This window comes from Trichoderma gamsii (genome assembly GCF_001481775.2).
Source record: "Trichoderma gamsii strain T6085 chromosome Unknown Scaffold_12.2, whole genome shotgun sequence".
NCBI classification, from domain to species: Eukaryota; Fungi; Ascomycota; class Sordariomycetes; order Hypocreales; family Hypocreaceae; genus Trichoderma; species Trichoderma gamsii.
This window is the reverse complement of record NW_020171349.1, coordinates 673,936-689,311: the sequence shown is the minus strand read 5'-3', so window position 1 is coordinate 689,311 and position 15,376 is coordinate 673,936. Positions and strand designations below refer to the sequence as shown.

The 15,376-nt window shown below is 49.6% G+C and overlaps 8 protein-coding genes across 8 annotated transcripts; 4 read left to right on the top strand and 4 right to left on the bottom strand.

Annotated features, from left to right (window-relative positions):
* Nucleotides 1–38: 38 nt before the first annotated feature.
* TGAM01_v204397 (hypothetical protein) lies at nucleotides 39–771 on the bottom strand (the record flags this gene model as incomplete). The annotated part of the gene is made up of 2 exons (XM_018810273.1): nucleotides 39–597; nucleotides 656–771. 2 exons carry the CDS (start codon nucleotides 769–771, stop codon nucleotides 39–41), a joined length of 675 nt encoding a protein of 224 aa, XP_018656521.1.
* A 669-nt stretch (nucleotides 772–1,440) lies between these two features.
* TGAM01_v204396 (hypothetical protein) lies at nucleotides 1,441–3,360 on the top strand (the record flags this gene model as incomplete). Its single annotated transcript, XM_018810272.1, has 1 exon — nucleotides 1,441–3,360. The coding sequence occupies one exon, from the start codon at nucleotides 1,441–1,443 to the stop codon at nucleotides 3,358–3,360; it is 1,920 nt and encodes a 639-aa protein (XP_018656520.1).
* A 393-nt stretch (nucleotides 3,361–3,753) lies between these two features.
* Nucleotides 3,754–4,295, bottom strand: TGAM01_v204395 (LSM domain-containing protein; the record flags this gene model as incomplete). The annotated part of the gene is made up of 3 exons (XM_018810271.1): nucleotides 3,754–3,992; nucleotides 4,107–4,167; nucleotides 4,248–4,295. The coding sequence occupies 3 exons, from the start codon at nucleotides 4,293–4,295 to the stop codon at nucleotides 3,754–3,756; spliced, it is 348 nt and encodes a 115-aa protein (XP_018656519.1).
* Nucleotides 4,296–4,647: 352 nt separating this feature from the next.
* Nucleotides 4,648–6,177, bottom strand: TGAM01_v204394 (hypothetical protein; the record flags this gene model as incomplete). Its single annotated transcript, XM_018810270.1, has 1 exon — nucleotides 4,648–6,177. The coding sequence occupies one exon, from the start codon at nucleotides 6,175–6,177 to the stop codon at nucleotides 4,648–4,650; it is 1,530 nt and encodes a 509-aa protein (XP_018656518.1).
* Nucleotides 6,178–6,660: 483 nt separating this feature from the next.
* On the top strand, nucleotides 6,661–9,283 carry TGAM01_v204393 (cysteinyl-tRNA synthetase; the record flags this gene model as incomplete). The annotated part of the gene is made up of 3 exons (XM_018810269.1): nucleotides 6,661–6,999; nucleotides 7,054–8,199; nucleotides 8,261–9,283. 3 exons carry the CDS (start codon nucleotides 6,661–6,663, stop codon nucleotides 9,281–9,283), a joined length of 2,508 nt encoding a protein of 835 aa, XP_018656517.1.
* A 413-nt stretch (nucleotides 9,284–9,696) lies between these two features.
* TGAM01_v204392 (hypothetical protein) lies at nucleotides 9,697–12,618 on the top strand (the record flags this gene model as incomplete). Its single annotated transcript, XM_018810268.1, has 1 exon — nucleotides 9,697–12,618. One exon carries the CDS (start codon nucleotides 9,697–9,699, stop codon nucleotides 12,616–12,618), a length of 2,922 nt encoding a protein of 973 aa, XP_018656516.1.
* A 262-nt stretch (nucleotides 12,619–12,880) lies between these two features.
* Nucleotides 12,881–13,177, bottom strand: TGAM01_v204391 (hypothetical protein; the record flags this gene model as incomplete). The annotated part of the gene is made up of 3 exons (XM_024549416.1): nucleotides 12,881–12,913; nucleotides 12,979–12,993; nucleotides 13,049–13,177. The coding sequence occupies 3 exons, from the start codon at nucleotides 13,175–13,177 to the stop codon at nucleotides 12,881–12,883; spliced, it is 177 nt and encodes a 58-aa protein (XP_024405880.1).
* A 1,259-nt stretch (nucleotides 13,178–14,436) lies between these two features.
* On the top strand, nucleotides 14,437–15,045 carry TGAM01_v204390 (ubiquitin-conjugating enzyme E2-18 kDa; the record flags this gene model as incomplete). The annotated part of the gene is made up of 2 exons (XM_018810267.1): nucleotides 14,437–14,683; nucleotides 14,792–15,045. 2 exons carry the CDS (start codon nucleotides 14,437–14,439, stop codon nucleotides 15,043–15,045), a joined length of 501 nt encoding a protein of 166 aa, XP_018656515.1.
* Between the last annotated feature and the right edge of the window lie 331 nt (nucleotides 15,046–15,376).

Below are 15,376 nucleotides of genomic sequence, written 5' to 3'. Positions count from 1 at the left end.
CATGTAATTAGTCGCACTCCCACTATTTCTCCCTAGGCTCAAGCCTTCAGCTTCTTCAGTCGCTTCGCAATATCAGACGCCGTCTGCTGCATCGGGTTGAGCTTGAAATCTCTGGCCATCGCCCTCGTGTCATCCCCATGCTTGGCCACCAGCTTCTCCAGCCACTCCCTCTCGCCTTCACTCAGGTATCTGATCTTGGGGGCGGCCGGGTTCTTGGCCTCTTCGATGAGCGACTTGACCACATCCGTCGTGCCAACTCCATCATCATTGATGCCGCCCCATTCTTCGGCATTGGCGTACTCGTCTTCTGCCTCGGAGTCTGTATCAACCTCGTTGAGCGGGTCGTTTAGCGGGTTGGCTTTGCGGCTGATTATGCGGATAATCTTTCCCTCGGAGTCGCGCTCGACTTTTGCTTCGGAGAGAGCGCCCAGTTCAGCGATGGATGAGATGGCAAAGGGATCTGGTTTGGCGGCGGCTGGGACCTCGTCTTGTGAGGATGATTTGGAGAGGAGCTTTTCGGTGCCGCCGGTGGGTGTTTTTAAGCGGGCGAGGAGGCCTAGACGGCGGTAGTTTTGTGCTAATGTTTCTTTCTTGTCCCTTGTCGAGGAGTCAGTCGTGCGCATGAATGGAATTTTTTCTTCTTCTTTCGACGTACCAGTTCTTAGCAATGACGGAGTTGCCACGGGGATTGAGAATCTTCTTTGTGGTGTTGGATTGGCGGACGGGGGCGCGGCCGGAGCGGCGCTTTCTCTTTTGGAGTTCGCGACCCATTTTCTGTTATGAGGATGAAAGTTGAGTTGATGTGGTGAAGAGGAAATGGTTTTTGGGATATTGGATGTATATCTTCGGCTTTGGGGACTGCTGGCGGAGCGCTTAGAGAGTTGAGAGCCCAAATTTTTTGGCGTTGGTCTTATCGATAAGGATGGGGCCGGTTGGCGCATTAGTTGGAATTGAGTGCTGGTGCTGTCTTGTAATTGAAATGCCATTGGCACATGCAGTAGATAAATGTCTGCATATGTCTTTGGATTTGTTTTCAAATCATTCGTATTGAGATTACTTTACATTGTATATGAACCCTAGAAAGCGTAGTATATCTTTCATTCGCATGGTGGTATATGAGGACAAGATAGAAGGTCTGCACATTATCAGACACGATTTAATTGAAATCTCTGCCATATGAGAACTATCGTCTCCGAGGAATGTCTCAAATCAGCATGATTTTTTTGAATTCAAGAGCCTAGGTACCTGTCCGGATATCCTGATAATGGGCATTCATATAAGACGTCCTTCTTACACTGCTTCGAGGCACTTGCTCATAGTGGCCCCGCTTCACTAAGTGATTCCGAGTTTTGCCGCAACTTTGCCGAATCAAGCTCACAACGGCTTCCATGAGCTCATGAGCTTCGAAATCTCAAGCCAACCTGGAACATCGCTGCGGCGATGGCATCCAAACGATCTCTAGTGTCGCGGAATGGGCACCTCCGCCTATTGACAGGGTCGCGCGCGCCTGCCCTCTCGTCAATATGCCCTTTCTGCTCTCATTCTCCAGCACCGCGGGCCACCAAGATTCGATCAAGACTGAGTCCGAAATCTCAGAGGTGGCAGTCAACTTCAGCGACAGCAGTGCGCGCCGCCTCGTCAAATGCCCGATTTGAGCTTGAGCAGACCTTGTTACAGCTCCAAACGAAAATCCCGGATCTCGTAGACCTCTCTAGGCTACAATTGGCGCTTCAAGGATTGCGACAATCGCCTGGCCAGGAAGCGATCAGGGTTGCCGTTCTAGGAATTGCCAACGGCTCCGAGGGCAGAGATGCTGCGCGAAAAGTTATAAAAGCTCTCATTGTCGACCCCTTGGTTGATGAGCAGGAATGGGAAAAGAGATTGGACGAGCATGACACCAGCAAGCCGTTGATCATTCGAGTTGGACCGAGCCGCGGAAATGTTACGCGCCTGGAGCTTTCTAATGACAACTTGCCAGACGTTTTGGAAGTCTCTTCAGCAGAACTCAATGGGCTGAATTTAGAGCTCCTTCTTATGGAGGCGGAACTGCCTGTTAACGGATCAGGTCTAACTACAGTTCAATCGCTTGAGGAGGCCGTTCTGGTTCCCAAAATCGACGTTGAGGCGGCTGATAAACACACTACTCCGTTAAACGCTCCCGTTCACCAAGCGATTTTGGTGGCCGACGGACTAACAGGAGCTGTTGGAATCGCCGGACTGCCGATACTTGATAGCTGCGATGCCATTACAGCCGCGGTTGACCTGAAGGGGCTCTCAAAGGAACAACTGGGAGCCAATTTCACAGTAATCGATACGGCTTTAGCAGAAGAAGCGGTCCGCTTATTCCGACAAGGCCCCCAGAATGCTATGAAGTACGAGCATAACTGGTCTGCAAGCAATCTGAACGTGTTAGTCGCATGGCTCAAAGCTGGTCTCAAGGCCGCCGACGATGAAGCGACCAAACCCGCAGTGCGAAGGCTCATTGCATCAGTTTTACAGAGCGCCCTTTCTGCAATCGAGGCCGAGTCAACGAGCAGAAAGGTGTCACGCGAATTATCAGCCTCAATGGCCAGCCCCGAGATGCGCGCTATGAACGAGAGACTCGCAAAGTGGGCTCAGCTGGCACACGCTGAGCTGCAAGAACAGCTTGACTTGGCTTTCAACGGGCGTCGCTGGCAGAAACTGGGGTGGTGGAAGCTATTCTGGCGCGTGGATGATGTTGCAATGTTGACGAATGAGATCTTGAGCCAACGCTTTCTCCCTACTTCCGAACAGGAACTGATTTATCTCACGGGACGGATTGCTCAGCTTTTAGGAGAAGCTGGACAATATCCACAGCCTACATCTTCCCGCGAAAGCGCTTCTGAGAGTCTGACAACTGGCTCTAGCAACTACGAGCCGATAATTCCCACTACTCCTCGATCACGTCTTCCCAAGTGGCCAGGGCATATCGCCTTTACGCGCCGCTACATCCAGAATGAGACGGTCCCAGCTCTCCAGTCGCTTGCTCAGCAATTGGTCGTTCAATCTCTTGCCACATCATCCGTCACCTCGTGTCTAGCCGCTCTGCTCTACGTTTCGTCATTCTCATCGACGATATTCGAAGCCGGCGCTGTGGCAGCCCTCGGTATCGTATACAGCCTTGGCCGAATGCAGAAGAAGTGGGAGACTGCTCGCGAGTTTTGGGAAGGTGAGGTCCGCGAAGAAGGCCGCAAGGCTATAAGAGGCGCGGAAGAGAGCGCCGCCGAGGTCCTCGATGGGGTCCAGCAAAACAAGCTCTCAGCTCAGAGAATCAAGGAGCTAGCACATGCTGGTGAACTGGTAGCTCAGGCGGAAGACGCGCTGGCACGGCTAAAATAGATGAGGAGTAATGGCATATTGTACGACTATGGGTAGGGAATTAGACTTTTGTATGAGTAGGTATGGAAAAGCAAAAATTGAGAGTCCGATGACATTTGTATGTATATCTAGATGCCTATTAGTCTAGAGACGAAAATTCAAAGAGTACGAGCTTTGCGCAGCCTATATCTCCTTTTCTCCTTCACATTTCCAGATTTGCCAATCCAACTACCCAATTTGCCATGGTATCTTTTGCCGCTCTTAGCACACATACACACACGCCAAATAGCCATAAATCTTCTTTTTCTCTTCTCTCTCTCCATATAGAAAACAGCACGATTGAAAATTTCCCGTGATCCTGAACGCCAAGCCCATGTTTATCTCCCTCTCATCGCTTCTAAGTGATTAGGCTTTCTACCGGCCACGGCCACCGCTGGCACGAGCACGGCTGACTGTCGCACGACCTCTGGCCAGACCAACACCCCGACCGCGTACGTTGCGGCTGCGGAACATGGGCGCGTTTCGAAGCATGTCGGGGACAATGAAGAAGCGGACGTGAGATCCTCGGATGTAGACTTGGTCGAGATGGGAGACGCGGCCATCGCGGGCGGTGACGGTGATGTCCTTAAGCTGGACGTTCATGTTGTCCTCGGCTGCAGTTTTGGCGATTGTTAGTTTCGGTTTCGCTTTAGTGTAATGCATCAAGGCCAATTCTTATGCTTTGCTTTGATGATCTTGAGGTTGGACGTTTTGGAAGGGGGTATTACCTTCAAGGAGCTTTCCACGGTAAGTCTGCCCCGATGTGATCTCGAGGGTGATAATATGACCCTACAGTTAGTTATCCATTAGCACCTCCAATTCGTTGGCAAGTTCAGAGGGCTAAAAATCTCCGGAAGCTCAAAACGCACCTGAGCCTCATTGAGGAGCTTAATCGGAATACCAATGGTGGAAGTCATTGTGAAAAAATGCTGCGGCGCGCAAGGGAATGTCGCGATCAGAAGCTCTGGTTGGAAAATTGACCTTTCGAGGACCTAGCAGCCTACGATAGCGGGCTGGTGAGGTTGGAGGTGCCTGTGATGGCCAATCGTTTATCCGTTTTCCGGGGCAGTGTATGGTACTCTTGCGAAGGCTAAGCTATTTTGCCGAAGATATTCCGCGTATAAGTTGCATCAACTCGAGATATAAGATGAGATCAATAAAAGAGTATAGCACATAATCAAAGTCAAAATTGTATCATTAATACGGATTATAGCGCTTATAACGCCATAGAAACATTTGCTTCCAGATTATAGCTGATTAAGTTCAAGTTTACGCAGTGTCAGTTGGTGTCGCCGTGGCTGACACCACAACTTGCGAAGTCTGGGTATTAGTCGCCTTCTTCTGCTTCTTTGACTTGGCTTTCCCTTCGAGCATCTTCCTCTTCTCCTCTTTCCGTGCCTGCTTGTCCAGGTTTCCAATCGTCTTCTTCTCGTTTCCGCAAGGCCACTTGGCCATAGCTGCAGCCTCATCCTCCTCAGTCCATTCACATGGCAGAACGGCAAATACCAGGTATGATGTATGAGTCTTGAGATCGCTTTCTGGCCTGTGAACGAGTCGCCCCTGCATGAATAATCTCTCCGTATCACCAGCGGTTTCGTTTGATCCATTCAAAGGGCGATTATCGCGACTAGGAGTGGAATCGACATCCATTTCGCTATCAACGCCTTCGGTTCCAGATTGTAAAGCCCGGACTCTATTTGTCTCGTTATTCCTCTCAGCGAGACTCTTGAGCTTTGTGACAGCCTCTGCAACGTCTGCAGGGGATGAATTAAATCCTTTCTCTGAAGGAAAGTTTACACCAACGCGCTCTCTTGATATGTTAATCTTCTGGTTCGAAATCTCCACCATGTCCACGTCAACCCAGCCCAGTGTTCTCAACTCTGTGACTGTTCGATCAACTTGCTCGATGCATGGTGAGAAGGTGCAGATGTGCACACTCTGCTTAGGATCCAGCGGCGATACCCAATTGCTGTCCTCCTCAGCTTCTTCACCCCCCTTCTTTACTTTTCTCCTTGAAAGATGATGTACCGCCTCCCAGGGTGCAGGTACATCTAGAAACACGGCAGTTGCCCTCGGTGACTTGCCATCGACTAAGAACCCATCATTGTATACATCGCGATGTGTGAGCTGAACCAGACCATCAAGCCCGTGGTGTCCGATCTCCGCTTGCATCTTGTGATATCGTGACTCGTTTTGCTCGAAACTAAAGACCTTGCCCTTCGTATCGGTCGCGTCCCGCGGATACCCATTGTAAACCGCTCTCACAGATGCATGAGTGAAGCTTCCACTTCCAGCTCCGGCCTCGATAATTCTGGTTCCAGGTCGTGCTCGTATCCTGTGGAGGATATAGCTGTAATCGGGTGTGTATACAACTTGTGTTCTATGCGGTAAACTGGTCGTCCAGAGTTCGGGGGTAGGTCGCAAGACATAGATGAAGCCACTTGGAGCTGTAACAGCCTTCTTGACCGGCGCATTGGCAGCAGTGGAGTCTTCGTCGTCATCTTGGCTGGCTATCGGTGTGTCTTCGTCCGTCGCATCTCTTCTCCGCTTCTTGCCTCGGGAGCCCGTATCGACTTCTGATGCCCTGACTTGGGATCCCCACGGCACATCGAGCAGTGTTGAGTGAGGATAGGAGCCGAAGCGTGTATTCAATGTTGCGCCCTCGAGGTATCCATCGACAGCGCCGGTTGACTTCTCCAGAGTCAATGGTAAAAAGTTGTCGCGCGATAAGCTGATAATGGCGAGTGTCCCGGCAGACGTCTTCTCGCCGGGCACTAGAAAAGTCGACGGTTTTGTCATTATAGTATTATATCTGTTCAATTGAAAGCCGAAGGAAGAATGGCAGAGCTGTTTGGCAGAAGCGAAGCTTGTCGGCGCTGAGCAAACCATCCAACCGCTTATCCTCTTATCAGAAAAAAAAAAATTCCACGCGAGCAAGCACTTGCGATGGCGGCAGTTGGATTTCCGCAGCGGAACAGCGCCGTGCCCCGTCCTTTTCGCGGCTGAAAGCTGCAAATCACCTGGCTAGGGGCGATTATAGTGAGGGGCTTAGCGGGCTCAGGGCACCAAGCACTAACAAAGAATGCTATTGACGTTCTATCCTTCGAGAGGGAGGGGCATTTTTGCAAGGGTCCGTGTGAGACTGAAAGAGTCACTGCAACGACTACTGCATCTCCAAACCTTCGAGTGCATACTGCATGCTTGGGTCTGACTCACCTTGTCGCCTCAGTGATGCCCTCGTATCTCCTGCGACCTTTTTAACCTGAGACGTGGCCACTCTGAATGAATCTCCTCCGTGTCGTGTCCCGATATCGACCTCAACCTCGACCTCGACTCCAACTCTGCGCCGTCGCAAAAAGCCACGTCTATCGAAGATACTCGTTCTCTGCCATGGAGTCGCTCAAGCTCCATAACTCGCTGAAGCCCGGTGCGCCGGTGCCTTTTGTGCCAATCAGATCAGGCGAGGTGTCCTGGTACGCCTGCGGTCCGACTGTGTACGACAAGAGCCATCTGGGACATGCGCGCAACTATGTGTCTACCGATATCATTCGGCGCATTCTGACGCATTACTTTGGCTTCAAGCTTAACTTTGTCATGAACATTACAGACATTGATGACAAGGTGCGAAGCCTCCTTGGAGCATATATGCTTTGCGCAAAGCTTACCATCTAGCAGATCATCATCAAGGCTCGACGACAGCGATTGCTCGAGATCGAAAAGAACAAGAGCTACTCCCAGGAAGAGCTCGCAAAGCTGACACGTACAGCTTTCAAAGCTTATGCAGCTAGCAGCTTGCCACTGCTTGTGGAGGGCGGAAACGACTTGGACGAGACGACTTACACCGCTCAACGAGACGCGGCGTACGGCAAGGTCCTTGCTGGAGGCACTCTGACCGGAGAAGGGAAGGCAAGCGATGCCGAAGCTAAGATCAAGATGCACATCAGCAACATGGATGCGGCGGCGAACGCTCTCACGACTGGCTCCATCTTCCCCGGGGCCGACGAGATCTTCCTCCCTTATCTCGACTCTCTCTACAAGGAAACCATTGATACAAGAGACCAGACCATGTTCACAGACTTGACAAAGAGCATGGAGGACCTATTCATGGCTGACATGGATGCGCTCAATGTCCTCAGACCGGATCATATTACACGAGTGACCGAATACGTCCCACAGATTGCGAAGTTTGTCGAGACGATCGTAGACAAGGGTTTTGCATACGAGTCTGAGGGATCAGTCTATTTCGACATTGCTGCTTTCGAAAAGGCCGGCAACTCTTATGCGCGACTACGACCAGAAAGCAAAAACGACAAGGCTCTTCAGGAGGAAGGCGAAGGATCCCTGTCCAAGAATCTGGGAGGCAAGAAGGGCGCTGGTGATTTTGCTCTCTGGAAAAAGTCCAAGGCTGGAGAACCATTCTGGCCCAGCAAATGGGGTGATGGTAGACCAGGATGGCACATTGAGTGCTCTGTGATGGCGTCTGATATCCTGGGCTCGCAGATGGACATCCACTCTGGTGGTATTGATCTAGCTTTCCCTCACCATGACAACGAGCTGGCACAGAGCGAGGCCTACTTCTGCGAACACGGCAAAGGCGAGCACACCTGGGTGAGATACTTCCTTCACATGGGCCATCTCTCCATTTCTGGCTCGAAGATGTCCAAGTCTTTGAAGAACTTCCAGACCATTGAGGACGCATTGGCTACCAGCTATACTTCGCGAAGCATGCGCATTGTGTTCCTGATGGGCAAGTGGAACGATGGCGTTGAAATCTCGCCCGATATGAGAGCCCAGGCTGACAACTGGGAGTCGACGATCAGCGTAAGTACAACTTATTATCTCACAGTCAATGAGTACAAACCACTAACCATATCTGATGCAGAACTTTTTCACAAACACAAAGTCATGGCTGGCCGAGGCAGGTATCGAGAGCGGCGTGAAAGCTCTGAATATCAGCTCAGACAAGCCTGCCACTGGCCTCTTGGCTGAGCTTGCGCAGGCCGAGAAGGAGGTGGAGGCGGCGCTCACAAACTCAATAGATACCCCGCGAGCAATGCTCGTCATCCTGAAGCTGGTCAACGCCACCAATAGCTTCCTGAAAGACAACAAAGACGCAGACCTCGAAGAGGTCGAGGCTATTGCCCGCTGGATTACAAAGCTGGTTCGCATCTTTGGCCTCGATGCCAATGCTAAACCTCCCTACGAAGGCCTTGGCTGGGCGTCTGTCATTTCTGAGAACACAGACCCTGAGACTGCCGTCAAGCCCTATGCTGCTGTACTCGAGCAGGTCAAGTCAGACATCGCGGCCCTCTCGCTTTCCAACGAGACTGTCTCGGCGCTTCTTGCCAAGGACCCTACATCAGAGTTCCAAGCTATTGCTCAGGGAGGCTCTCGCGACATCGAGGGACTATCGCTGCCTTACCTGAGAGTAGTGTCACAAATTCGTGATGAGCTTCGTCGCACGGTCTCCACGTACGATCCGCAAACCAAGAAGGCCATCTTGCAAATCACCGATCGAATCCGTGATCAAGACCTGACCAATCTCGGTGTTTACCTGGACGATCGGCCCGATAACCAGCCATCTCTCATCAAGTTTGTTCCTGCTGCAGAGCTTATCGCTGCTCGGGAAGAGAAGATCGCCCGAGAAGCTGAGAAGGCGAAGAAGAAGGAGGAAGCAAGACTTGCCAAGGAAAAGGCGGACCAAGAGGCTAGAGAAAAGGCAAAGGTTCCCCCTGAGGATCTGTTCAAGAATGACGAGCGCTACAGTGCCTGGGACGAGCAGGGTATTCCCACCAAGCTAAAGGACGGAAGCGAGGTGCCCAAGAGCCAGCTTAAGAACCTCAAGAAGGCATGGGAGAAACAAAAGAAGATTCATGAAGATTTGAAGGCTAAGGGTGGGCTCTGATTTTAGTTTCATGTTTGAATGACAGACAAGAGATAGCAGATAGAAAAGCGTAGGTTAGAAACGATGCTTTTTGTGCTCTTTTATCACAACAGCCGAACGTAAACATTTTTTGCCTGCCAATCACCGCTTGACCCGTTTGGAATATCATATTCATTGGCTCTATTTTCTTCATTTGCCAGTGTCGAGCGTTGTGCCAGCTGGCAGTATTGATACGCACGTGATAGGGGACTGACGTTAAAGTGAGCTCGAGCTCTAGTTATGAGGAGGCTCCGTTCTTTCAGAGCCGCTCAGCTACATCTCACAAAAGCACTCTTTTATCTTCTATCCTCGTCTCTCAAAGTCAGATTAGTACTTTAAAGCTTTTTTTTTTTTTTTTTTTGCAGACATTGATTTTTAATAGAACGCTATCTCCAATGAAGGTCGATAACTTCTATGTCTCTTACAAACGAGACACCAGACTCCTGCTATACTGGATTATCAAGACTTCCAACGCCATCATTAAGAAGCTGAAAGATTCTGCACACAAAGTTGCATTAGAGGTCAATATCACAGGTCAGGTCTCCGTCTCCGACCTCATTCCATTGTCAGAACTCATTGTAAAATACCATGGCGACATTCCATCTACGATCTACCACTTGTTTCAGTCCGTCATCAAATTACGATCTATCTATCACTCTCAGTTCCAGCAGCTTGCGGCAGCAACTCCCAGTGAAGAGCTGGAGACAAATAACTCGACCCACAAATTCTTCATTGATACTCTTACGCGGGCCTTTGAGGTCCTGGGTGGTGAAAATTGGCTATCTAAAGAACGAACGAAGCGAGCGAGCAACGATAAGGTGGACGGGTGCGACACCAACACCTTTGAATTTACAAACAAGTTCTCTTTGTTAGATTTGGAGAGCGCCTCAGAAAACGATGATGGTTTGGGTGCTAATAGCGAGGAATCTGACAAACAATCTGCACCTTCTCGGAAAAAGCGAAAGTTAAGAAAGGGCAAAAAGAGAGTCAAAGCAAGGAAAACCCATCGAGATTGCAAGTCTTCGAAATCAGATGGCAGAGCTCCGGACGTCACATTGGAGAGTTACCGCATAATCGAAGATGACGATATGACAGAGTATTTCATGGCTGTACTGGCGCTCACAAGAGACATGCTTCAGTTTCGATTGTTTCTTCAAGATGTTTGGCGTAAAGTAGCCTACAATAATCTCAACAGTGCAGTGGCTGCAGCCATCTCCAATATCGCTGTAGCAATGGTCAAACAGTCTGAGATAACCATATTCAGTGACTTTCCGGGGTATGAATCATATGAAAGGATCAAGCAAGCTATCCTGCGCGGCGATACCGAACAATCAAACAATGAAATCCGCTGCACCATCGTTGTAGAAGGCCTTGCGCAGACTACGAAAGCACTGCTGGATAAAAAAGAACTCTTCCTCATCCATACCTACCATGACTTGGTCGACTTCATAACGGACTATCAGAAAACAAGGAGTGGAAAGCCTACAAAGCGTATGCTCGCCCAAATTGACAATTGGAATCCAAATCTGAATCTGCAGAAAGCGACCAAAGAAGAGAGGATCAAATGGAGGCGCTCATACACCATTAACTGGCTGTACGATCTTGTCAACATAACTGCATGCGTTGCAGTACATGGGGAACATGCAAAAAATGAACACTATGTGTTGGAAGAAATGGATTGGTCTGACCAAGGTCCATTAAGATCACATCACAGGATGTTTGGTCTGATTAACTTTGCCGCTGAAGTGACGACGCTCGCTATGCAGAAACATGGCACAGACTTCCGCCATAAAATCTCGCCGCATCTCGTTTTTCACCTTCAGTGCATTATAGATGCATGGACTGTGTCTCGTGGATGGGCAATTTGCTGGATGAAAGGCCATGTCCTCAGCGATCCGGCGCAGAACTTCCAACCTCGGCGTGACTTGGAAATCTTTCTCGGCTGCGAAAATTGGAAAGAAGAAAAGGGCGACGGATTCTTTCAGGCAATTATCATGCTCGACAAATGTCTAGTGCGCTTGAAACACAAGGGCAGAAGCCTCGAGGTTATACAGGAATGCATCGGTATCCTCGACGAGCTTCGTCTTGAGTTCCTGGACGCATTGGGGAAGTGTAAGATTTTCCACAGTCTTTCAGCGTTGCTTCCCTCGAGATTCGCTTCAAGAAATCCCAACGGCGCTTGGGACTATTCTCCTTTTCTCTGCGGTGCGGGCCTGGCGGAAGGCCTCGAGCTTTTGTATCGGAGCATCATGGTCTTATGGGAAGGGATGCCGGAACCAATGCTAATCATACACCTGCACCACATGCTTGTGCAAAAAGGCCACCTCAAACAGACTATATCGCTCTATGGCAATCTGGGAATGATATTTTCCGGTAGCTTCTTCTCTGGCGGGCAGCTTCCTATCAGTGGTTTTTTTAAAGCTTTCCATTCTCAATTTGACAAGAGTCCCAGTCGAGAAGAATCACAAAAGATGATGAATCGTCGCGCGGTTGAAAAAGCCACTCGCGCCCGTGATCTTCTCAACCTGGTTCCTTTGCCTTGTTTTAAGCAGAAATCCAGTTTGACCATGTACGCATCGGCAGACTGGGATCCAGATCGAGTCCCGGATAGCGATGTCGACCCATTGTCGGCCCTGGGATTGATTCGGCTTAGCCAGACCAGGCGCATTCGAGATCCAGTGACATCCGTATGGCGACTAGAGGAAACAGACTTGGTCCAACGGGCGCGTGCTGCGGGCATGGGCGAATCAATCATATCAGCGCTTGATCCATTGTTTGAAATGTTTAGAGACGAAAGACAAGCGCAGATGGATCGAGTGCGCTCAGAATATCCTTCTTGGCTCTACGATGTCAACAAGGCGTCTAAGAAGGCAGAGAGCAGCGTCAAAACTACCAAATGTGAGGTAACGGCAGAAAGGTTGCTGAGAATCATCTACAAAGACGTCCACAATGACGTCTGCGGTCGTCTTCGAGCCTTTTCCAATCTCAGCTATATATATATCACGATGCAGATAATACTGACTTTTGAAAAATTTGAGTCAGAATGTCAAACTAGCAGCAACCCTACTTTCAAGCTTCCACCGTTCGACGATGCCGAGTTGGGAGATCAATGGGGAATGCCGACTTCAGTTCACCTTGCGCTGAGTGCTCTACATGGCAAGGATGAAGAGCTGTTGAAGTCGATGGCTGCAGCCTTTGAAAGAGGCGGAGGCCGGTTCATGGATTATCTCTACTGGAAGGCTGAGGATGAGGACAAGGACGAAACGAGCCGTGGGCCGGTGACGGAAGATTGCAGTCCTGATTGCTGTGTCATGTAGGGAGGGGCGAGCCCTGTCAAGAAAAGGGCATGGCGTGGGAAGCGGAACACATTGAATTCTGGCTAAATTGTACAATGTCATGCAGTCACTATCATGTACTCGGTTTACTAAAAAAAAAATTCCTCCTGGTATGAGAGATTTGGAAGACTCAATTTGCAAAGAATAATAACTTGTCGTGGCTTGTAGTCAAGCTGGTTCATATGCCAAATGAAGCCAATTCCAACATGTTTAAATAAGCTCATCTAGCTTTCAATCTCATTGATCATCCAACAAGGCAGCAAGTGTAACACCCATTCTGTTATCAAAAGTTAGGTACATTCATCATAACAATACAGAGGACGATTGCGTGAAGTAACTAACCACTTCCTTCGAAACCTATCATCGTATTAGCAAGCCAAAGCGAATATCCAATTAGAGCTTTCATACGTACATGACCAGATGGACATGGCAGCGGGAATTGAAAACAGGTTTCATAGATGGCGCAGCCGTCAGTCTGGCGAATCTGCAGAGAAGGGGCAGCCACAGCTACGCCAACGAACAGAGCGAGAGAGAACTTCATATTTGCTGAATATACTATTTCCTTTTAAACAGTAGATGGATAGCGAATTGATACAATTTATTGTTGTTGGCTTCTAAGTTGCTCTAGAAATCAAGATGATCATCCCCCTTTATATACATTCCAAAGCCACCTGTCAGACAAGCAAGGAGTCCAATTAGAATAAAATAAGTAAGACATACACGTATTACACACACACAAAAACTCTTTCAGCCGCTCGGCCGAGGTTCCGTGTCGACAAATTACAAGAGAAGCAGCACCCTAAAGACTCGCACTCGCCTGAGAGGTAGCATTCTCCTGTAGCACTGCAGCTGATACGAGACTCCATCACTTTCACATTCCAGGGCTGAGGGCAGCTGAAGTTCTAGGCTGTAGGCATGTATGAATCCTATCCCGTAGTTCTATTACTCTACATGGAGCAAATTATCCAATTAGCCGACAGAGGTCTTAGACATTAGGTAAGAAGAGGTGCTTGAAAGCTAATAATAGTCGGGTAGTGTTGTGTCGTTTCTCGCACCAGGTTCTTTTTTTTTTTTTTTTTGGATGGGAAAAGAGGGAATTGCCACGATTGTTACTTAAACTACTTTCTCTTCCATTAGTACTGTTGTCATATTCACAACTTTGTACAGGTCTCTATGTGCTTTTACAGCACACACAATACTCGCTGCGTCGACTCCAACAGAGAGGCAGAGTATCGCGGAGATGATTCACCCCGACCGCCGCAGAGCTGCGACTTGTCCATCCGGGCCTTGCTTTGACACGTTATTGCTTCTTCTGTCTCTACCTAGATGGTATGTCTCTGCTCCTCTGCAGGTCAAGCTCGAAAAGGAAGCGGTTCAAGTAGGGGGACCTCTATTAAAACACCCACCGAGTAAGACGGAGTATATTAGGTAATTCTATATATAAGAGACTGGTAATTAGGCAAAGCGAAACATGAAGGCTATATTATACAACCACACAATCATATCTTAGCAGATATAATTTGTTATATCCAGTTTATTGATAACAGCATCCATCCCGAAAAGTCCCTGGTGGATCGATCACCCAAAAGCTCCCCGAAAGGTGGTACGTACCTCCACCCCGCCACAACCGTCGGACTGGCAGCTCTCCCGCCGCGGCTCCGATTCCGCGATCTCAAACCCCCAAACTCCAACCAAACACCAACTCTCCATCCTCAACTCCAATTTTTTCTTTTCTTTTCTTTTCCCCTCGCCTCCTCACTACAAAAATCCAGCCGAGGGCCATACAAACCGCCCCCAAACATGGCCCAATCCACCGCCCACCGCCGCCTCCTCCAAGAATACCGCGCCCTCACAAACAACCCGCCCGAAGGCATCACCGCCGGCCCCGTCTCGGAAGACGACCTCCTCCACTGGGAATGTCTCATCCAGGGCCCCGAAGGAACGCCCTTTGAGGGTGGCGTGTTCCCAGCCGAGCTCAAGTTTCCAAAGGACTATCCGCTGGCGCCGCCGTCGATGAAGTTTCTGGCCGACATGTGGCATCCGAACGGTATGGTCTAGCCAGGTCGAGAAAGAAAGCACAAACGATCGCCCCATATCACAAAAGAGAGAAAGTGAAACAAGGCCCATACGATGATACTAACCCATAAAATCACAGTCTACCCCAGCGGCCTCGTCTGCATCTCCATCCTCCACCCCCCCGGCGACGACCCCAACCACTACGAACACGCCTCTGAGCGCTGGTCGCCCATCCAGTCCGTCGAAAAGATCCTCATCTCCGTCATGAGCATGCTGGCCGAGCCAAACGACGAGAGTCCCGCCAACGTCGAGGCCGCCAAGATGTGGCGCGAGCGCCGGGACGAGTACGAGAAGACGGTTCGCGACGGCGTTAGGCGCATGTTGGGCTTGTAGAAAATTCTTACTGCAGAGAACGGGGGGAATAGCGCACACCAGAGGTAATGATAAACAGCCGCTGTGTGATGAGGTGGGAGTTTAGATCTACGGACAAAGGAGGGGTTACATCTTCGAAATTTTGTTTATATATGAACGTATATACATTAGGTATGATATAGGGCATAGCATGGCGTATGGGGGGAGTAAATCCAAATACAAAGCAGACATCTAATCATATGAGCAAACAATCAAGTCATCATATCCATCGTCCAACACCATGATGTTTCATGGCCATTGTCATCGTCAAATAGAAAAATGCTTCTCTGATATCGCCCTTGCTCTGGTTGCT